Genomic DNA, 21,059 nt, shown 5'->3' with positions numbered 1-21,059 from the left:
TGCTGGGCATTACCAACATTTTTCACTCTCGAAAGTGGTGATAATCCAGTCTTGTTTTGAAACCGTATACCAGGGTTTGAGGCATTGAGAGCGAACGGATTACCATCGGGGACAAAAGCGCTCCACCACCACAGCAATGGGCCACACAGCACCACTGCACGCTAATCTGGCCCCAATTGAAAAGAGGTCAGCAGTGCACTGAGCCAGGTTCGTGAACAAAAGAAAGTTATATAACACCGCACAATCTGGGCTCTGGGCCTGGCTGAAATGCTCGGGCGTCAATGAAGATCACCTGTCAACTTAGAGTAGTGCCTAAAGATTACTTCGTGCGGCTATAAACGACCGTTAAATGAAATGATGAATTTTTGAAGGAGTTTGAAAACGGAAAAAATGATAGTCATGCCGGCCCAGCATCATCAACATTGCAACATGCCCCAGCATGAAGTGGTTAACAACCTACACGTAACAATCTGGGAGTGTTGAAAACACTTTCAGTAATGTAAGTCTCAGCTACATGTACATGTACAGGTACATACATACACGTATACTGGTACATATGTACATGTATCTGCCTTGAGCAGAAGCACCCCGACATCGGTTTAAAAGAGCCATACAGGTCACAAGTGTTCATTTTGCTGGCAGCGATGTGACCGTAACACGTACAATTTCTAGTTGTGAACCAGAGAAGTTCACTTTCAACCAAAGGAGCCTATGTTTCCAAGAAAAATGCGTCCTCACTTGGTCCACCTTGGGGCTTATATCTTGGAGCACTTAGTGCTTGGTCAATGGGGATGAACAAATGACATCAAATTATGTCAAATTTCATGAGGATTCTAGATGTCTGACTTTCACTGAAACGGTGGATATCCCAACATCTGTGGAAAGCTCTTGCAGACTAGGGATATCCGAATATACATTTGGGGTGACATCAGAGAAAATGTGCCGGGGAATGTGTACCGTAAAGGTTTAGAGTAAAACTCCCTTTGCTCTGTGAGGTAACAGAAGGGCCATTCCTGTGACTGCGAAGATGATCTTCATATTAAAGAGTCAGTGAGGTCTACCATATTACTGGTCTGCAGAGGAATTTCCCTGACATACTGCAAGCGATGTGTGGCCTGATGAGCGGAAAGTATGAGTAATGCAGTTAATCATGAACCAGCGACTGATGAGTTAGCAGCTGCTTGAACCAATGACCCAGTACTCTGCCTGCATGATATCTGAGCAAGCTGAAATGAGCTGTAGGTGTGACATACACGTACGTGCATACATGAACATACATGTACTGCAATGCATTCTCAATTTGCTGCATGAAAGAGTAGCCACCTACTAATACATGTACATTTCCGCACATCTACATGTATGCTACCGCTAACGGCCAATTATCAGTAGTATGGAATGGACAACTTCATCACAGGAACTTCATCACAGGAACAGCGGCCTATCCAACGAAGTACAAATTACTTTTTTTACATGAAAATGGACACGTGTGTACATGTACATTCAGCAGTAGTGGTATGAGGACATGTACTGGTATATGGCTCTAGGTACCCAGCAGGTGAAAAAAATTCAGAAGTTACCCCTAAAACACACCCCCCCAAAAAAAAGAAAAGAAGGTTTCAACTAAGAAGGCCAAAAAAGTACTTTTCATGTTGCCATGAATAGGCATAACAATTCTTGAAAAGTTGGAGCCCAGACTGTGAAACAAATCTTTTCACGATACCGCTGAGCTGAGCAGGTGAACAATTGACAATGTACATGTATGTCAATGATTATTGTGTTGGCCTACAGAGGATGTGCAGATGGAAACACAGCTTCTCACCTGCTTACCATCACCTTCGTGAATCATTAGTTTAAACTGGCACACGCAGTCAGTGATGGTTGGGTGGGTCAACGGGCAGACGGAATCACTTACTGGTACATGTATGCATGAAGAGATATTTTTCAATGTTTTCATCCACCTGCTTTGGTGCATCATGATTGGATATTTTGGTATTTTACCATGTGTAAGGGCCAAAAAAGGTTCTACCTCCGGTTCGATCCCGACCGACCCTAATTTTTCAACGTGATCCAAAAATTACTAAGAAATTCAGAAATAATGAAACACCCCTCATTTTTTAATAAGTCAAATACCCTTGTATAAATGTTTGCCAACTTACAGTCGCAAATTTTGAGAACATTCTGATGTTTTCATTCTTTCACAAATTTCCCTTTATGGTTCACTACTGTTGTGATGAAAATGTGCACAAAACTACTCTGAAACACAATGAAGCAATGCTGTACTGGTTCCCGCCGTGCTGCATAAATGCCAAAGAAGGTATGATGGAAATGCAGCATTCAGTCTACGCATCCCGGCTAAATACATGTAGCCTCATGGCACTATACTATAACTACGGGGTACATATCAGGCCCCAACATTAACGGTTGTCCGATTGCCAGGGACAAGTAATTTCTTCTTTCAGGCAAGTAAAAAATGAAGGACAAATTGCCTGATGGACAGGTGCTTTTTTCTTGAAAATAAAAGTGTCCATTTTTCATGGCTAAGAATAGGAGTCAGTAAATTTACGTTTTATTGATTTTTTTCTCTCCACAAAAGCTTATAAAAAGTGGTAAAAAGTATACAGCTACATGTGCCGGTATGTGGTGTACAATGTTTGTTTGCATCGTTACGTACTTACGTATTTAGCAGGGCACCTTTCCACACAAGGGAAATGTGTATACAAATAAACTGTACCTTTATGTCTGGGTACCAAACCTCACTGGTTATTGCACGTGCGGCGCAGCAATGCTTTGACGGCCGGAAGCTCAAAGACTGTTATACATGTGGCTGTGACTTCAACATGAGTGAATTTTGTCTGGTGCTTGTGCGTATATGAGTGAATTTTGCCTGGTGCTTCTGCGTATACTTTTTGAATAAATGAAACCAGGCAAAATCGTCGAGTGGTTAAGAAATAGCCGTTGCCTGAACTTGTATGAATGATGCATGAGCGTCCTGCATACACACAATACTAGTGCAATAGTTGAGGGTGATCAGCCAAGAAGGAACTTACTGTCCCGGGAAGCAGTGAGAAACTAAGCCAGGGTTTGGGCATTAAAATCTTACCTCGGGCAAGTAAATTTTCAGTGCCACTTGCCCGATGGACAGGTAGTTAAAAAAAATTGATGTTGAGGCCCGAGTACACATTTACGCTGATCTACGATTGCAGGTGGTAAAACATCAACTCAGCACGAAGATTTCTGCAAGTTTCACAGAACTCAATCTCTTGTCTATGTTTTTTCTGTGTTCACGACTTTAATTTGAATTTGTTATGGAAGTGAGCATGATTCCACAAAATTTCCTACCTGAACATGAGGTTCATAGCCCACCTCACAAGATGCATCATGCATGCTTACCATGCCATATGTATGGACAATGTTGGCCAGTTTCCCATCGTGACTACAAGACTAGCATTTTGCACATGTACCGTACATGTACATGTAGTGGAATCAAATTAATGCCCATTGCTTTTAAGAATTATCAACTGCAAAATACATGTACATACATGTACATGTACTTCTTATATTGATTAAGTCTAGTTTTTGTCACTTTTTGTGGCAACTACAAATTCATATATACAATGTACATGTATATGTACATGTACAGTATGTAATACCTTTTCATTACTGTAACCATGAAACAAGCCCAAAACTTTCAGGCTTAGCAGTGCTGTAACTGGTCCTTCTGTAACTTTTCTGAACAGCCATGGGACCATTACCAGGGACTTCATGCATTATTCAACTTGTCAAGGGATCACATCACTGATGAATCCTACATGTACATGTACCAGTAAATGTATGATGCTGTCATTGAACATTCCGGATGGCCCCCATTAATGGCAAATACATGTACATGTACCAATAGCACTGTGTTGGGTTTTCCCCTACAACAGCTTTCACAATGTTTCAGATTGCAAGTGAGGGGGGCCACTGGAAATAAACAGCAAGAGCGTTACCATGGTCACTGGGTTTTGTACAGCATGTACAAGTACATTTTGTTAATGGCAAGCCCCTTTCCCCAAGCTCCTTTCCCCAAGCTCCATGCACATGTATGAGGTCAAAGTTTCGAAGGGCTTATGGTAGCATGTACATGTACATTAAAAGTGCAGATGAAGCAGGAAGATGTGCTTACATGAACATGTACAGTACGTGCTCTCATCAATGGTGTACACTCTTCATAACCTACTGTACTTTTGTGATGAATAGGCCACAATACAGGAACATATGCTGTACATGTCCCTGTACAATACACGTATATGTACGTGTTAAATAGGTGGGGCCCAATATTGCCATGGGCCACAATAAGCAATCACTTTACACCTGCATGTAGATATACATGTATGTGCATACTATATAAATGGCTAATTACGTTGCAGTTGGCTGGCTGGAGCGCACAACAAATGGCAATATGACTGCACCATTGGCTGCCTCAAAAAATCCATGAAAGTTCAGACATGAGTCAATCTGATTGACTCTGTGTAAGCACATCGATGGAACCCAACAATTTTCCCTTTTTGGGGGGAGAGGATAGAGAATTGCTGCATACCGGTACATGTACATGTACAGTCCCAAATCAGCAGAATTCTGCTACCGAGACATGTGTAAAGGCATATACATGTAGGCCTACAGTATATACGGTACATGTACAAAAAAGATAAAGTCCTATCGTACCAAACCAAGAACAAAAATTATCTTTCTGAAAATGATACGACTCACAGCTGTTGTGCTGTTCTTCTGAAAATTTGGTAAATTAAAAACTGTACTTGACGTTAACAGTAAGGTCATTTTAATAATGGCATCAACAGTTGCATAAAACATCTGCAGCATTATACGTACATGTTATGACATGCTGAAGTGCAGCCGTTATATTCAAAGCCATGTTCTGCCCACCTCACATGCCTCAGTGTCTAGACATGCTAGACAGGCAATTTCAGCTTTTACTGAACGCTTGACTTCCCAATGCTATGGAACTTGGATCAATTACATTATCTGATGATCTCCTTAGAGCAAATTTGCATTTGACCACCATATCTGTCCCTAGGTGTACATATATAAGTGCTGTTCATGTAATGGCACATAAATCTATGTGCATGCAGGGCAGATGGGAGGGGGGATAAACGGGAGCCATGCCCCCCCTCAAAAAAAAAGAGGTTTTTTAATCAAGAAATAGAACTTTAAGACATGAAGTGTCTTAAATGGAGGTTGTTTTGTGTGGAAAGGGCCATTTCGTTCAGGTACAATGTACAAGTAATTGTTTCTCTGCTTAACTGTGACTAGTACATTAATGCGAGAGTGCAGCAGGGATGCCGCTTACTTGTTCCCACTGGGAATAAACAGCAAGAGCGTTACCATGGTCACTGGGTTTTGTACAACATGTACAAGTACATTTTGTTAATGGCAAGCCCCTTTCCCCAAGCTCCTTTCCCCAAGCTCCATGCACATGTATGAGGTCAAAGTTTCGAAGGGCTTATGGTAGCATGTACATTAAAAGTGCAGATGAAGCAGGAAGATGTGCTTACATGAACATGTACGTGCTCTCACCAGTAGTGTACACTCTTCATAACCTACTGTACTTTTGTGATGAATAGGCCACAATACAGGAACATATGCAGTAAATGTCCCTGTACAATACACGTATATGTACGTGTTAAATAGGTGGGGCCCAATATTGCCACGGGCCCCCCTCAAAAAAAAAAAAAAAGAGGTTTTTTAATCAAGAAATAGAACTTTAAGACATGAAGTATCTTAAATGGAGGTTGTTTTGTGTGGAAAGGGCCATTTCGTCATGTAATTGTTTCTCTGCTTAATTGTGACTAGTACATTAATGCAAGAGTGCAGCGGGGACGCCCCTTACTTGTTTTGACCCCCCTCTCCCCTGTGCATAAATCCTAACATTATCCTGCAACTGAACTCAGGACTTAGGATGAGGCCTTGCTCAAAGATTGGTCTTTGCTAAGAGGCACTCTAAGATCAATTCATTAAATGAACCCTGAGCAAGATGCATTAAAACTACATGTGTACTGATTTGAACAATGGCTGTTTCATATATCGTTGGAAAGAAGAATGCAAACCTAATTTTCAGTGCTCGCATGTGCGTGTATGGAACATGCACTTTTGCCCCCCCCAAAAAATTTCCTACTTAATAAATTCATAGGTGGGTAGTTCTATGCAAAAGGGTGTGAGAATTCAGCTTTTCACCTGATTTCAACTTTTTTCTGTTTCAATTTTTACTCTGAATTTCAGTTTTTTGTGCACCTGCTTGGGGCAAAATAATAAATTGAAAACATAAACTTTTCTAGCTTTTTTCAGCTTTTTTGGTATGTGGCCACTCACTTCACACGTACCCGTGTGCACAAGATACGATTAAGATTTACATGTATGATCCCCATTATTTAGTTTGAAAATGAATAAGTGTTGGCATAAATACATGTACCAGTAAGCTACATGTAGTTTTTACATGTACTTTTATTAAAACAACCATATCAGAAATCTTTCGATATCTGTTTCTACAGTGGTTTCCTTTTGGAAACTGTTAACTCTAGGATGACGCTCATCTTTAATAGCAATGACGTCCAGACAATACACAAATTAATGCATGCAGCATTAAGGAGATAATACTGTATGACACTTGGCCTGATTTTAAGATGAGACAAATTCAGTAGCGCTGCTAAGGAAGTTGGGACGTGCTCTTTGCATCTTCAGTTTGGGGAAATCAATTCTACATGTGTAGGTACTGGTACCGGGTAGAGTCATGAGTTAAGGCGAGTCACCCTTCCTTAAGACATGTCTTAGCGTTTTGTGAATCGACCCCTGGCTCTACACTTTATGCATTCCTGGCTCCTTCTGAGACCTGGGGATGAAGTGAAATCCAGCCAGTAGAGAGACACATCCTGAAGAGAAGTTGTATGTTGAAGTTGAATCTGTTAGATCAGGGGCCTTCCAGATGACTGCCCTCACGACCACATTATCATCTTGCTACCAGTAGTCTTGGTTTTGTTTGTGCATGTACAAACTGCTGGGAAGTACTGGAGCGAAGTGACCTGACTGAGTGAACATCAAGAATTCCACATTTTTTGGAGTCAAAGCACCTAAAATCTGGACAAATTACTCATGAATGGCACCCATGATACATGTAGGCAAGAGGCTGGTCTGTATGCTTCCCTAGTCCTGTACACTCCTCCCTTACCAAGTGCTACAAGTACACGTACATTTTGAAGGAGCTTGAAAGGTAACAACTTTAAAAAGAAATAACAGCAAGCACTTTTTTTTTTACTCTCATAGCTGTTTTTCAGATCTATCTCGAAAACACTTCAAACTGGGATGAAATATGAATTATCACAGCCTGGACAGGATGAAGAAAAAAACAGAAGCTGAGCCCACCTTCATAAATATCTCTGACGCTGTCAAAATAGACGTAGTAATGGTCCTGGCTGAAGAAGAGCAGGCTGAGCCAAGAGTCAAATGCGTAGATGGGAACGATGAAGAGGATGCGGACTATCCAGCGTTGTTCCCCTGGGCAGGTGTAGTGCCGAAGATGCATGTAAATCTGTGGAGAGTGGACACAGTCAGAGACTGGCCAGTTAATATTGGGAGTGGACAATTTATGGCTCTGCCCGCTAATGGAGACACGCAATTGAATTGGGTCATTGCAAGAAGTGGCTATATATTTCTGGTTCAAGATATTATACCAGTGAAGTAATAACGCCGATGCTGTTGATTTATCTTTGGGACAACATGATGTCAAAAGTGTGTTCAAGATCATTTTCAGGGTTTTCAGAATAATGTTGGTTCCCAGTAGCAGACTGTGGATCCCAAAGTTTGTACAGTAATTTCTTTATGATTCCTTTTCCAAACAAGCATACAAGTGTGCATGTATACACCACCATTTGTACATGTACATGTCATTGAAATTGAGAAATTTGATCAACTTCAATAATTCCATATTCAAACATCTGAATTTCATTCATTTCTATATTTACCAGTTCAAATATTTGGGTTGAATGCAAAAACACACTAAAAATTCATGCCCAAAAAAACAAGCAAAAAAAACCCCTGCAAACTGTAATTATTACAAATATAATTCCCCTTTTTTTACAGGGCTTGGACATCAACCCCCCCTTCCCCCGTATTGCACTTGCACACATGTATACGTATGAACTGGTCTCCCCCACCACAGACTACACAGTATAAATGTACAAATGTACAGTGCATCCAAAAACAATAGCACACAATTTCAGAAGGGATTGGCATTCATTAACATTGAAATGTTACATGCACACATACTGTACTTGGCTTGGGCGGTCGAATACCGCGGTTTTGTTTTTAATACCGAACAATACCGACTAACAATCCATGAATACCGGAATACCGACTTATTCAGTATTGAAGTTCAATACCGCGGTATTCTGGCTAATTTGTTCAGAATGTTCCCACAACCCTCATAAAATGAAAGCAGACAATTATACAAGTCACAACAGTGACTGCATACTTAGCGGTTTCAGTCATCCAGCATCACGTTTGTATTGTCTCTTTTGGTGAAGAGATAAGACGTAATGTGATACTTCAGCATGCAGCCATCAACCTGCCTGTCAGAAGGTTTTGTTTCCCTATCGCCGCCGTCAAGTTTGCGGTTTTGGAATAGCTTGTAGGCAGTGCTTCTAGTATTACTCGTTGGCACATGTACACACGTACATGTATCACAGCCCTACAGATTGGGAGTTAAAAATCAGCTGGTCTTCCGTGTCCGCGCTGGACTTTATTTTCCGCAGATTTTTATTGGCGGATCAGAAAATGCGAATGCTACTTGTGCTAGCCTTGTGCTCTCTTTGGGTCTTTTTTTGTCCTTTATATACAACATGTACAAGTATTGTGTGAAAATCTATCTAACCGAAGCCAGGAATGTGTGTTATAAACTATAAAATGATTCCATAAATCTGCATCTATTCGACATCCATGGCAATCAACGATCTTTTTAACCACACGAAAAGAGAAGCAAAACCCGATTCCTCACTTGTCACTGCTTGTATTTCAGTTTTTCTGGAATATAAAATTAGGACAACGTGGTTGATCAAAAAGATCTCTCGGTTATGATTAATCAAATACCTTGTGATGTGTTTAGAATAATAAATTTCACTGTCATAGGACAACATGTTTAATGTGCATGTGAAATTTAAAAAAGCAAATACATGTGAAAGCATCAATCCAGGGATTTTTAAAAGTCTTTCAATCGCACTGGATGACGACGAAGCCAACAGTAACTAACCTGCATGCACATGTAGGCCTGGATGTACCCGCAAGAATGTGAAGGCTCATCAACTAAAGCCCCCATCCATGTAAGTAGTCTTTCCAACACAAATTGTGTCACGAAGAGACATTTTTTGTTTAATTTTTTGCACCTCTTTTGATTTTTGACACAAGCTGCATGACACGATTGATTGGTAATCCGAGATCACTCGCCCACTGCGGCACGGTCGCCCGCACGTGAGATGGTCACTGAATAAGCATGTCATGAACGAGTACTACGATTGGATAGCTGTGTCTTGCCAAATGTACGACATGAAAGCGCACAGTCTCATTGGCGGGCACGCTAGATCTCTTTGCAGCAATATAAATAATTCAGTGTTGGGCAATTAGTTGGACTCTTGAGGTACGAGAATAGTCATGCAAACTTATTTGGGGCATATTTTATCGGAAATGGGATGGGAATTTTTGTTTTGGCGTTTGTGTAATGAATGTAAAATATCATGGATTTTTTAATCGTGCACTATGCGTGTCATGACAACAGGAATCTGGCAACCGATGTCTGTATATCGCGTTGTAAGCGTGCGTGCGATAAGCCTTGTGTTGCACGACTGGAAATTTTGTGGAAGCACGCTTGCTTGAGTAAAAGCAGTACAACCTCAAATTAAATTCATAAGCACAGAAAACACAAACATAGACATGAGATCATTTTTTTGTGAATGAACCTGCAGAAAAATTTGTGACGGCAGTGTTTTTCGACTTGCAACTATAGAGTTGCATTCGATGTAGTGGAACGTACGACCCTTTTTTGGCAGAGCCTGTACATTGACTGCTTGCCGCATTTCCATCATGCCTTCATTGGCAACGGTGCAATGCTTTATAAATGGGTCATCAAGAATGGTTTTTCAGGCAACGGAGTCACGAAAACCTTTCGTTGTACCAGGAATTTCGTACAATGCTATTTCGCTGTAACATATTTTCTCCCCATAGAAATATGCACGTTTTCACTGGGACCACAGATTTGTGCTTGTTGTAATTGGAATTTTGTTACAACTGATTTCGTAATAAGAGTCGACTGCCGCATCGCAGAGTTTTTTGAAAGCCACCTTACCACTGCACACGCGCAGTGTTAGGGCGCAGCTAAGAGAAGCAGCCACTATTGGCCCGCACGTAATCATTACAATAACTGTCTCAGCGAGTACCAACTTGACTGCAGCACATGTGCAGATTTTGACACCGTACGAGCATGGAAGAATAAAACATGTACGAGTGACCACACAGATATAGGAATCGCGGAGCAACAAATCGGTATTTAAAGCACCGTCCCTTTTTTAAAAAATAATTTTTATTTGACATCAAATGGAGAGAAAAATTAAAATAGTTATCAAGTTTAGGGGGTTTTGTGACGTTAACCCTTTTTTATGCTGGCCCCTAGTGTTGTTTGTGGTTTGCCATTGAATGCCAGCATCGATGCTGCTTTTTGATGACGTCATTGCCTTCTGCAACAAATACCGCGGTATTAGTAAATAACGCAGCATTTTTTTCATGGATACCGCGGTATCGAAAAAGGCAATACCGCCCAAGCCTATATTGAAAATAACAATTTAAACCATATGTCACAGCCTACATGAGGCCACGACCCTGTGTCCCTGGCCTCCTCATCCACTGTTTTGGAATTCCGCCCGCAGCTAGAAACACCGCAAAACGTGTGAATTTTAATATTGCAGACCTCTTTTATTCCTTACTGAAAGGCACATGTAAAGCATCAGTATTCTACGCTCGCCTGCCTCCGTGCACTCAGAGCTGAGCAGGCACTGCAGTGACGTTCGCTGATTTACTGCACAAGAGGATGATGCAGTCTAAGTGTATTAAGGAAGATGCAAATCAGTCATTTTTACCATATGGTGCACAGAAATTTCTTCAAGGAAAACAAAAATGATGATTTGTACCCCAGGGGGATCTTGGTACATTTGATAAATATATGCCAGAAATACGTGCATCCTGGGAAATCAATTTGCTTGAGGCATTAGATCTTTGGTGCCAATTACACCTTGTATGGACAATGCAGTCACGATTCAATGCAGAGCACATCCATTATGCTTCACTATAAAATTTCTTTCTGTTCTTTGGTTGAAACATTCCGAAAGTCTACCACTGTACGTGTAGTACATTGTACATACAGTACCCATCATGTGTGGCACTCAACAAAAATCTTAAGAAAATATCAATCACAATTGTTGCAATGCTGTGATGCAAGATGAAACAAAAGTTACAAAAACTTGGGAAGATTTTCCTCAGAAATCTGGTGAGTAGAAGTAACTACAAGTACATGTGTTTCACACAAATTGCCCATTTAGATAAAATAACACATCATTATCGAAAACATAAACTCCACTACATGCTCCATTTGAAACCTGAAGAGCCAACAAAATCAATATTCATACAGTAAATATGGGAAAGCACAGTTTAAGGCTACAAATGTTATTGACATGTATTTTTGAAATGATACAATGTAAATGTACCATGTACAGTACGTATAAAAAAGGAATACATAGGTTATTACTAGTACCTCTGTAAAAATTCTTGATTACAGTGTATGCAAGTGCCCAAAATTCATCACTTCAAAAGGACCGGGGTACTGTAATATTAAGCCTCTCTCCAAAATACATGTACTTAGTTCTCCTTGATTTGGTACAAAACAGGAAAACCCTAAAATAAAATACCTGTGCATGCGAATCAGTGACTTGGGTGTAACACTGCTCAATCAATATTGAATTTTTGAAGTTAGTATATTGTGACTTGCACCTGCCACTGGCATACAGGCAGTACAAGTGCAGTCTGTAGGGTAATGTTAAATGAAAATCCAATTTCACAAACCAAATCCCAGATCAAAAACTGAAGTACTATCTGGAGTCTACCTGAAATCAACGCTGACGTACATGTACATGTACTACATGGCGAGTATACTGGTGACAGAGTGCACACACCGGGTACCCTATGAACCAACCCTGATCCTGCAAGGCGGTAAGGGTTATGTTTAAATGAGAGCCAATACATGAAGATAGAGATGAGGATCTTAATGAATGATCGTTTAATGGCAATTTTGCAAGTGTGAGGACTATGTGGGTGAGTTTAAGAGCTTGCAAATATGTGATGCAATAAATACATGTAAGCTGCATGTCAGCATGTGGTGCACTGTTGGACAAATTTACTCAAAGGTTGATGAGTGAGAGACCCAGAAATCAAAAGTACATGTACACATATACAAATTATAAATACATACACGTACATGTAGCTCACTTGTCAGAATATCACATGTGCAGAGCTGTATTCATTGCATGTTACACATGTACATGTACCAGTACAATAATGTGCATGTTGTACATTTGTACATGAACATGTACACATGTAGAGTACATGTAAATGTATACATGTCCCGCACATTAAATTGATTTGAGGAACATTTGTTGGCAAAGAGCCTGGTATTCCTGGTAAAGGTGGGACGTTTACACATTTAAACGAGAAAAGTTCCAAACCCATGATTTACAGATTTTCCCAAACGTTTCAATGGAACTTGTCCCATTTAGAGGTTTGATTGACGCAATCTGCTGTTCACTTTCATTGTAAACGCTGCCTGTAAAATGTAAGTTGATTTTCGGAACACTTTACTGCTCAGTCACATCAAAATAATTCCATGAATTCATCCCCACGGAACTTTGTGTTAACTACATGTATTAACACTGTATACAATTTGTTGTGATTACAGTTTTCAATGACACTGTGGTAAGGGTGGGACGTTTTCACATTTAAAAGTTTGAACGGTATGGGAAAATTTTCGAAACGTTTTTCAAATTAAACGTCAATTCCCAACCTTAATTCCTAGGGTCATCCAGAAAAGGGGTTCCGCTGGAGGTGCTAATGAGCATGAGGTGGCAAAACATATGAGGAGGAAATCAAAGTGCTCACAGCTGAACGTGAGCATTGCTGACCACTTCAACGGGGCCTAAAACACTTTCCCAAATCTCTCTGTGGGCCCCATTGCCAGTCAAAACAAATACCGGTAATTTTCTTAGACTTTGGTAAATAATTTTTTTCTTTGGTTGTTTTACATACGGGTGAGGTGTCTACATGTGCATGTACTGTACATGTACATGTATGTACTGTATGCGTAAGATACATGTGGAAAAAGCTGATGTGGCCAGTGGTAAAATGACAGAGGTGGACCGTCTCAAAGTTGAATGGGAAGGGGCAAACCTGTCCACTAAATTTTCAATTTACATGTAACTATGACACTTCTACAATGTTTCAGTGCATTTTGAAATTAGTCAACATGTCTTTACAAAAAGGGGTTAATGATTGCTTTGAACAATGCCAGGACTGACACACTGAGAAACTCCATCACTACCAGCGTGCACAAGTGGTGCGCCCAAGGCAATTTAAATTCATTTACTGTAAGTTTTAAATCATTCCCTCAGTTTCCTTGAGCGGTGTATTTGATTATTGAGGCAAGAGCAAAACAGAAAACCTTGCAGGTAGTTCAAACAAATTAGATGCGTAACTTACTTTGTACATTAAAGTTCAGTATATCTCTCACATATGGGTCATTCTATAAACAAAGAGTCCAGTTGGAAAATCTCAGTTTTCAGACTTTTGAAGTGATTTTGGGGAAAGTGCACATGCACACAGCTATTATTTTGTAGTGTGATTATGTCTCATAATCAGTTACTGTAAATGGAAACATGCCTTCAAGGTTTTTGACATTTTTTCCCCCAAGGCTAAAAAAGAGGTTGTAAACCTTTGATTTTGTAATAAAAAGGGGAACAAATTTTTTTACCTGCATGTGTGCAGTATTTCCAAATGTCTGGTGTTCTAAATATTATAATTTTCTAATTAGAAAGATTGAGAAAGGTATCTTCTTAATCCATAAAGATGTTGAAACAAGTTTGGTACTACCACTTTAATTTCAACCCTTGGCCTATCTTGGGTATCACACCATAACATTTTGTGTCCCAGGCTTTTATGTGAGGAACAATGTACTGTTTGGGCGATTAACAGCAGAGTAAAACAATGTCTGTAAAGTTCGTGCACGCATGATGCTAGATGATCCCCATGTTTTGAGAATTCAGAAAAACAGCGCTATCGACTAAGATATGGAAATGTTCTAATTCCTCATTCATAATCAGTCATCAATATTTATGGTTTTGTGTCTTTTGGAATTGTTAAAGTGTGAAAACCGAAGATGTAGCAAAATGACGCAATAGAAAAATTGGCATGAAACGCTCCCTGGACACGCGTCAGCCAACTGGCGATCCATGCCAACTGTTTACGGCCGCCCCGTTTGTAGCCCGAGTGATGGAGGATCATTTTGGGAACGTCACTTGTCACGGTGTTATTTAAGTTACGGTGTACATGTACATGTACATGTAAGTATCATCTCTGTACCTCTCTCAGTAAAAGTTCTGTAATCCTTGTTCTCTTGCTGTGGATAAATGAAATAAACCACTTGTGTCTGAAAAAACCTAGACTGCCGAAATGGTGTACGGTGTACTCATACTCACTCAAACTCTATTTGATCCATCAGGTGCCGCAGCATATTACTTTCAGCTTAATTAAAGGGTTGTGCTAGGAGTGTTACAATTGATAAGTTCTTTTTTCAAGTGTACGTGTATGTTTCAAATAGCCTTGGGTAATCATTTGAATTATGTTATGTTGGATATAGTTTCATTAAGTTACATGCACGTACATGTACATGTACATTGTTCCAAGTGCCATCACTTTTATTGTGGTGTGTGTTTAGATCAGTAGAATAGTTACACTGTAGTAATAAAGGAAGTTTTTTCAGTGAAGTTTGTGGTGCAGAAAGCTGTGCAGTCATGATAAACACACTTGAGAAAAATGCTTCTGGTGAAACAGTTCACCCACATACATGTACACGTGCATGTACAGTACATGGCTGTACATTACATTTTTTAAAATAAGTCCAGTGGTACATGTATGGTGGCAGATTAGAATGACCATTTGACTCTGCAAGTGTTTCACCTCTGGTTAATAATCCTCACCAGAACTAACCAAGGAGACGACTCAGTGTCTGCTTCTATTATGAAATTGCTTTTCAGGGAATGATACAATGTCTACCAGTACATGTACATGTACATATTGTGTACAACCGGCGATTGACAAGCACAGGGTTTCAAACATTTGATGTGTAACTGGGACACCATGTCTCTGTTACATGCATGGGAAACCTTACGTTCATTGGCCTGATACTTTACTTAACAATACTTTCTTGCATTAGATGGGTTATTTTCAACAATTAAGTGTCTGACTTGGCATACATGTACTGTAAGTGTTTTATTTTTTCTTGATTTTACCTTTCTTCAAGACTGACTGAAACAAGGAAACAATTGTGAGGGTATGCACTCTGAAACTTTGCCCGAGTTGAGAATCCTGTTCCAGTGACATGCCATAGATCTCTCCCAGTCTGGCACTTGTGTCGCTTAAATGTTCATTTCTCTATATTGCCAGGTTTATTTAATTGATACCTACATGTAGGTGCCCTGGTTGGATGTATATCATTTTGTGTTTGGGATATTAATAAATTATTGACAAGTTGTTTGGTGTCCCAGTTACGTGTGAAATTTGATGTTTCTATATTTTTGGCCCTGCAACTTGCTACCACTAAGTACCGTAACTAGTTGCATGATTTTTGTCTTTCTTTCAATTTCAGATGTTGGGCGACATACATGTAAATGTGCTGGAATAGAATGAAGTTGTTTTGAAATTTTGACTTCTATGTTCCACTTTGGACCCCTTATTTATAGAAAAGTTTTTTTAACCCTAACCATTCTGAACCCAACATGATTATGTACTGTCTTGCTTGCCAATCAAATTTATAGTGTGTTCTTAGATTGTTATAATATGTACTGGTACAAGTACAGTCACAGAACTGGTGACCTGTTATGGCCTTATTCCCATGCCTTGCTTCGGCACTTTGGCATCTGTTTGTTGCAATTAATTACGATCCAATATTTCAAATTACATGTACTGACACAAACCAGTTTAGCTAACTCAGTTTTACCAGCAGACTAAGTTGGGGTACATGTAAAAAAAATTTCACCAGTGCGCTTCCTACCTTAATCCAGTTGCATAACAAATATGGGAAGGAATGCCCTCTAATAAGTTCTCTAGGTAGAAACATTTGGATTGTGCTCCTCTTAAGAAATGTCCTCTATTAAAGGTTTTTTTTACATGGGTGTGAAATTTTAAAGGTAAGATGTGACTGAAATTTTTAAGATCACAATAATTTCATCTTTGAAGTGTAAATTGCAACGGATGTGTTTAAGTAGTGTTCCTACATGTATATATGCGTGTTGGTCATTAGTCATGTTATATGTTTTATTTTTTGTGAGTGTAAACTGTAATGGTAAATGTTGTATATTTTTGTAAATATTTAATTATGATTTTTTTAAAATTCTTATTTTAATTGCTTAATCTTTTTTTATTATTTGATTGTTAAATCCATTGCAATTCAGTTTTTTTTAACTGCGAAAATGGATTTTAATAAACCAATATGAAATGAAATGAAAATGTATGTGTAATTACCAGTACAGACGCAAACCGGTTTAGCTAACTCAGTTTTACCAGCAGACTAGGTTGGGTTACATGTATGTGTAATTACCAGTACAGACGCAAACCGGTTTAGCTAACTCAGTTTTACCAGCAGACTAGGTTGGGTTTCATGTATGTGTAATTACCAGTACAGACGCAAACCGGTTTAGCTACATGTAACTCAGTTTTACCAGCAGACTAGGTTGGGTTACATGTATGTCTAATTACCAGTACAGACGCAAACTGGTTTAGCTCCTCAGTTTTACCAGCAGACTAGGTTGGGTTACATGTATGTCTAATTACCAGTACAGACGCAAACTGGTTTAGCTCCTCAGTTTTACGAGCAGACTACGGTAGGTTGGGTTACATGTACATGTATGTGTACCGGTATTTTGACCAAAAGGCACTATCCTTTGGAGCAGTTTCTCCTGAATTTAGAGTCAAGAAAAAAGTGCAAAGTTCTCAAAATTGTATAGGATCTTACTGAGACTTCTAATTGATTATTTCTTTTGTTTAGAACTGTTTTCAGAGTTGTTTGTTTCTGTTCAGCTTGTAAATAAATGTGAGCCTACAGTGCCAAACTACACTGTACATATATGACCCTGAATGGCAGCGTCCATTGAAGCTGTTCTTCCTGTGCACCAGCTGGTGCTGTTTTTCCAAAATACATGCCTCAGATCTCATCCGTCACAAAAAATCTGTCAAGAGACACTTATTTTAAGGTGATGCACACAATGTCAGGAATTAAAAGATTTGCTGAAATACAGTTCCGTGGCAAATGAACCATCTAGAAAACCTGTGCATAGTGAGGGACATGTGTGGGCCTAGCGTATTAGGCTCCACGTACTTATCATGTGACAACTGGCCTTTACCGTTGTGTTCTTATCAAAACCTTTTCACAGTGGCTCCAAACACACGGCCCTTCTGGCAAGAATGCATCCTCTGTTCTTCCCCCAACTACCTAAAAGTACAATTTGGAAACTTACAGTGATTGCCTTGTTCAGTGCAACAATCTGTCATTGACTAGGTCACTAGGGTTTACGCTCAAGGATGTCAGCGTTGTCATGTCAACAATGAAACTCTGGCTTGCAAATATACTAGTGTATAATTTACAATGTACATGTACATACCGTACACCATGTACATTGTATGTATGTACCCTCAGTCCTCCAAAAATCTTGCACTCTTCAACAGAATGCATTCCTTGGAAGGTAACAACTGCCTCAATCCTTCAAAATCTTTCAACAAATTCCTATCATTATCTTAAGGTACCGGTAGTGCGAATGATATACTGGAGCAGAGTGGATGATTTAGATGTACATTTGTAACTTCACCAGTGTGTAGCTGACTATAATCTAGCCCCACCCTTTGCCATCAGCCACATGATTTGTCACTCAGCCTCAATCCTCCATGAATAATGTGGAGAAGTGAATGAAACCAAGTACATGTACATGTACATGTACACGGTATCACACATGATTTCGAAGGAAATTCAAATAAGTATTACGGATTAACTGATCCATAACAAGTGCAATTACAGAAGGAAAAGCCTTTCTACAGAGGGCAGAGTGTACATTGAGATTTATGTAAACTGTGACTGAAATGTGAGTGATGGGAGCAGGCCCATCCCGAAATATTTTCAACTACACAACACTGCATCCTTAGATCCTACTACATGTACTAGAACTATGGAACTCCTTGCTTTGTCTGAATTTCGTATTGGACCATCATAATTTTGGAATGTCATAAAAGCCGAATTCTTTTTTCCTTCTTTTTTTAAATCAAGCCTTTTCCCCTTGGGTAATGTAGGCCCTATGCTACTAATGTTTTCCAGCAGTGACCCATAAGCCATCTGCAAGCAATGTCCTAAATAGTCAAATTTAGCAGTGAAAATATTAAGGTATTCACTTAAAAAACAAGATTTTTTAAACCACTCTTACAGGGTTTGTGCAAAGGGTGTCACATGGTGTCCACATATTGAGTTATTTCCTGTCTTAAGCCCCTTTTCCCACTAAAATCCCTCTAAAAGAGCAACTTGACAGTATAATTCAGTTTGCCTTTTTTGCAATCCTGCTGGGGTGTTGCTACATGTACACGTATCTCTCTTTCCTGTCAACTTTTGTATGTTTGTTTGTGACTTTTAACTGCAGAAATTAATAAATGAAATGAAATAAACACGTGTCATTAATGTTGATGCAAATCCACTATTGTGATGGCATCATATCAGTAGCATTGACCCTAACCCTACACAATACTACAAATTATTACTTGTAGTAAAATGTAGTACTAAGCGCTGTCGCTTGTAAGAGGACATGACCTTATTGTTTTGTGAAGCCATAAGATACAATAGAAAAGACAATGTACCATACAGTGCTGTGGCACTATGAATGCATGGCTTTATTGTTCTCTGTATGAGTAACAATGGAAGTAACCTAGCCAGAAGTGGTAATCTGTAGCGCTAGGTTCTTCAGGCTCAGACTATTACTTAATATTTTGTAGTACTGTGTAGTGTAAGCCAAACAATATGCTTGCCGGTTAGGGTTAAAGAAATATTACAAAAAATGCAAAGAATTTCATCCAACATTTTCACTTTAATTTTAAATAGTACAAAACAGTAAGAAAGTATGGTAACATACAGCCATGTAACAACAAAAAACACATCAACAAAATAAAGCCTGGTGAGTTGAGGCTGCAAAGATAATGGGGCAGTGCGGACATCTGGGAGTTTTGCAAAATGGGGGATAGCAAACACACTGCGCCGATGAAAACAACTGCAATGAACATGCGAGTACATACTTATCAAGGAAATGATTGTGTAATCGGATCCTCTGACTGGCTGGTATATGCATAAGTTGCCATGGTTGCTGTTTTCATCAGTTAGGCCCTACTACCTGCCATTTTGAGTCCCTGATGTCCGCACGGCCCCATTTGAACAGTTATTGGTTACCATACATGCAGTTTAGTTACACATGTTACAATGTACTGTAAGAACAAAGGTTTTAATTTAAGAAATTAAGAAAATGAGAAAAAACGTGCAGAGGTCCTAAAGGTGAGGTGTAACTTTTTTGTTTCTACATTACCTGGTGGCAAGTGACAAGAATGGATGCGAAGGCAAACACACCAGCGATTCCTTGCGCTGCCGCCGTCTGCAGGAAAATTTTTGTGTACACCGGGGCAGCAGTAGTTGTGTCATTTCCTGACATCTCCGTGGCATTCTGGCTGGCAGCAGTGTGTAAAAGTGTTGTCAACACTGGAACCGAGGACTCCGAGGTGGCGATCACCAGAGCGGAACCGCCAGCTGATGTGACCGGTGGAGCAGGCGGTTCCGTCGGCCTAGCGGAGGAAGTCATTCCCGCTACCGCCGTGGTTCCCAGCGTGGCTAAAAGAGCCGCCGCTGTTGACAAAATTCTCGGCGATTCCGCCATAATAACTCACAAAAACCACACTAACGGGATGAAAAATGGTTGCCTATACTTAAAAGATACATGTCGAAACTAAATCGCGGAAAAATAACGTCAAAATATGGATTCAAATTGTAACTCGTATATCGTGACGACCGAGATCAAAAGAATCGTGTAAATATTTTATCAGCCGGTAAGTCTTCACCCTGCACCAATTTCCCTCAGTTATCACATACCACCTAAAGGGGACCCGACTAGAAGCCCATGCACATGATTACGCAGGCGCAGATATTATGCATGTAGCGAATCACACGTCATCTCCGTTGACGTGGTTTTGGAGATATAACTGTCACACCATGGAGGGTACACACTTCGTCTGCTTTTCTTTCCAAAGTCAATGGCTGTTCTAAAAAAGCAGTTCCAAGAGGCTCCTCAACAATAATTGCATTACCAATTAACAGTTTGCGCAAGTTGCAGGCAGTGCCTCAGCCTTTTTCAGACTGTTACACCACACATTTATTTCGCTTCAAGTTGGTGTGATGTTTCCCGATGGAGGCTTTGCCGACTTTACGATTCAGATCTTCATATGTCATAATTTTAAAAAGGACATGATCTCCGCGTGAATGATTATGAGTCACATATGTACTGAACACAATATTTTTCAGTCAGCCACTAGCAGCTTTTAAATTGAGTGCAGTGTATGAGACCTCTTAGAAAGCAACAAGAAACATTACACAGAGAACAGGTAAATGGATTTCTTCAAAAGATCTTGGGTAT

The 21,059-nt window shown here is 39.8% G+C and overlaps 1 protein-coding gene and 1 long non-coding RNA gene across 2 annotated transcripts in view; one reads left to right on the top strand and one right to left on the bottom strand.

Moving 5' to 3' along the window:
- Window positions 1–20,488, bottom strand: part of LOC110990571 (transmembrane protein 184B-like) — a 47,781-nt gene extending 27,293 nt beyond the window's left edge. Inside the window, exons 1-2 of the mRNA XM_087138913.1 lie at window positions 19,962–20,488; window positions 7,414–7,579 (exon numbers count right to left, since the gene is read on the bottom strand). Of these exons, the coding sequence (XP_086995039.1) occupies window positions 7,414–7,579; window positions 19,962–20,306 (511 nt within the window). The 5' untranslated portion in view covers window positions 20,307–20,488. The remainder of the gene's footprint in view (window positions 1–7,413; window positions 7,580–19,961) is intronic.
- Window positions 10,918–17,462, top strand: LOC147798619 (uncharacterized). Its single transcript, XR_015425864.1, has 3 exons — window positions 10,918–12,297; window positions 13,157–13,333; window positions 14,499–17,462. It is a non-coding gene; the product is annotated as an uncharacterized LOC147798619 (long non-coding RNA).
- Window positions 20,489–21,059: the final 571 nt, after the last annotated feature.

Source organism: Acanthaster planci, linkage group LG07 (genome assembly GCF_054643075.1).
Source record: "Acanthaster planci isolate LZ-2023a linkage group LG07, COTS_SCS, whole genome shotgun sequence".
NCBI lineage: Eukaryota > Metazoa > Echinodermata > Asteroidea > Valvatida > Acanthasteridae > Acanthaster > Acanthaster planci.
Note: the sequence above shows the minus strand (reverse complement) of the source record. Positions and strands in the feature narration are given on the sequence as shown.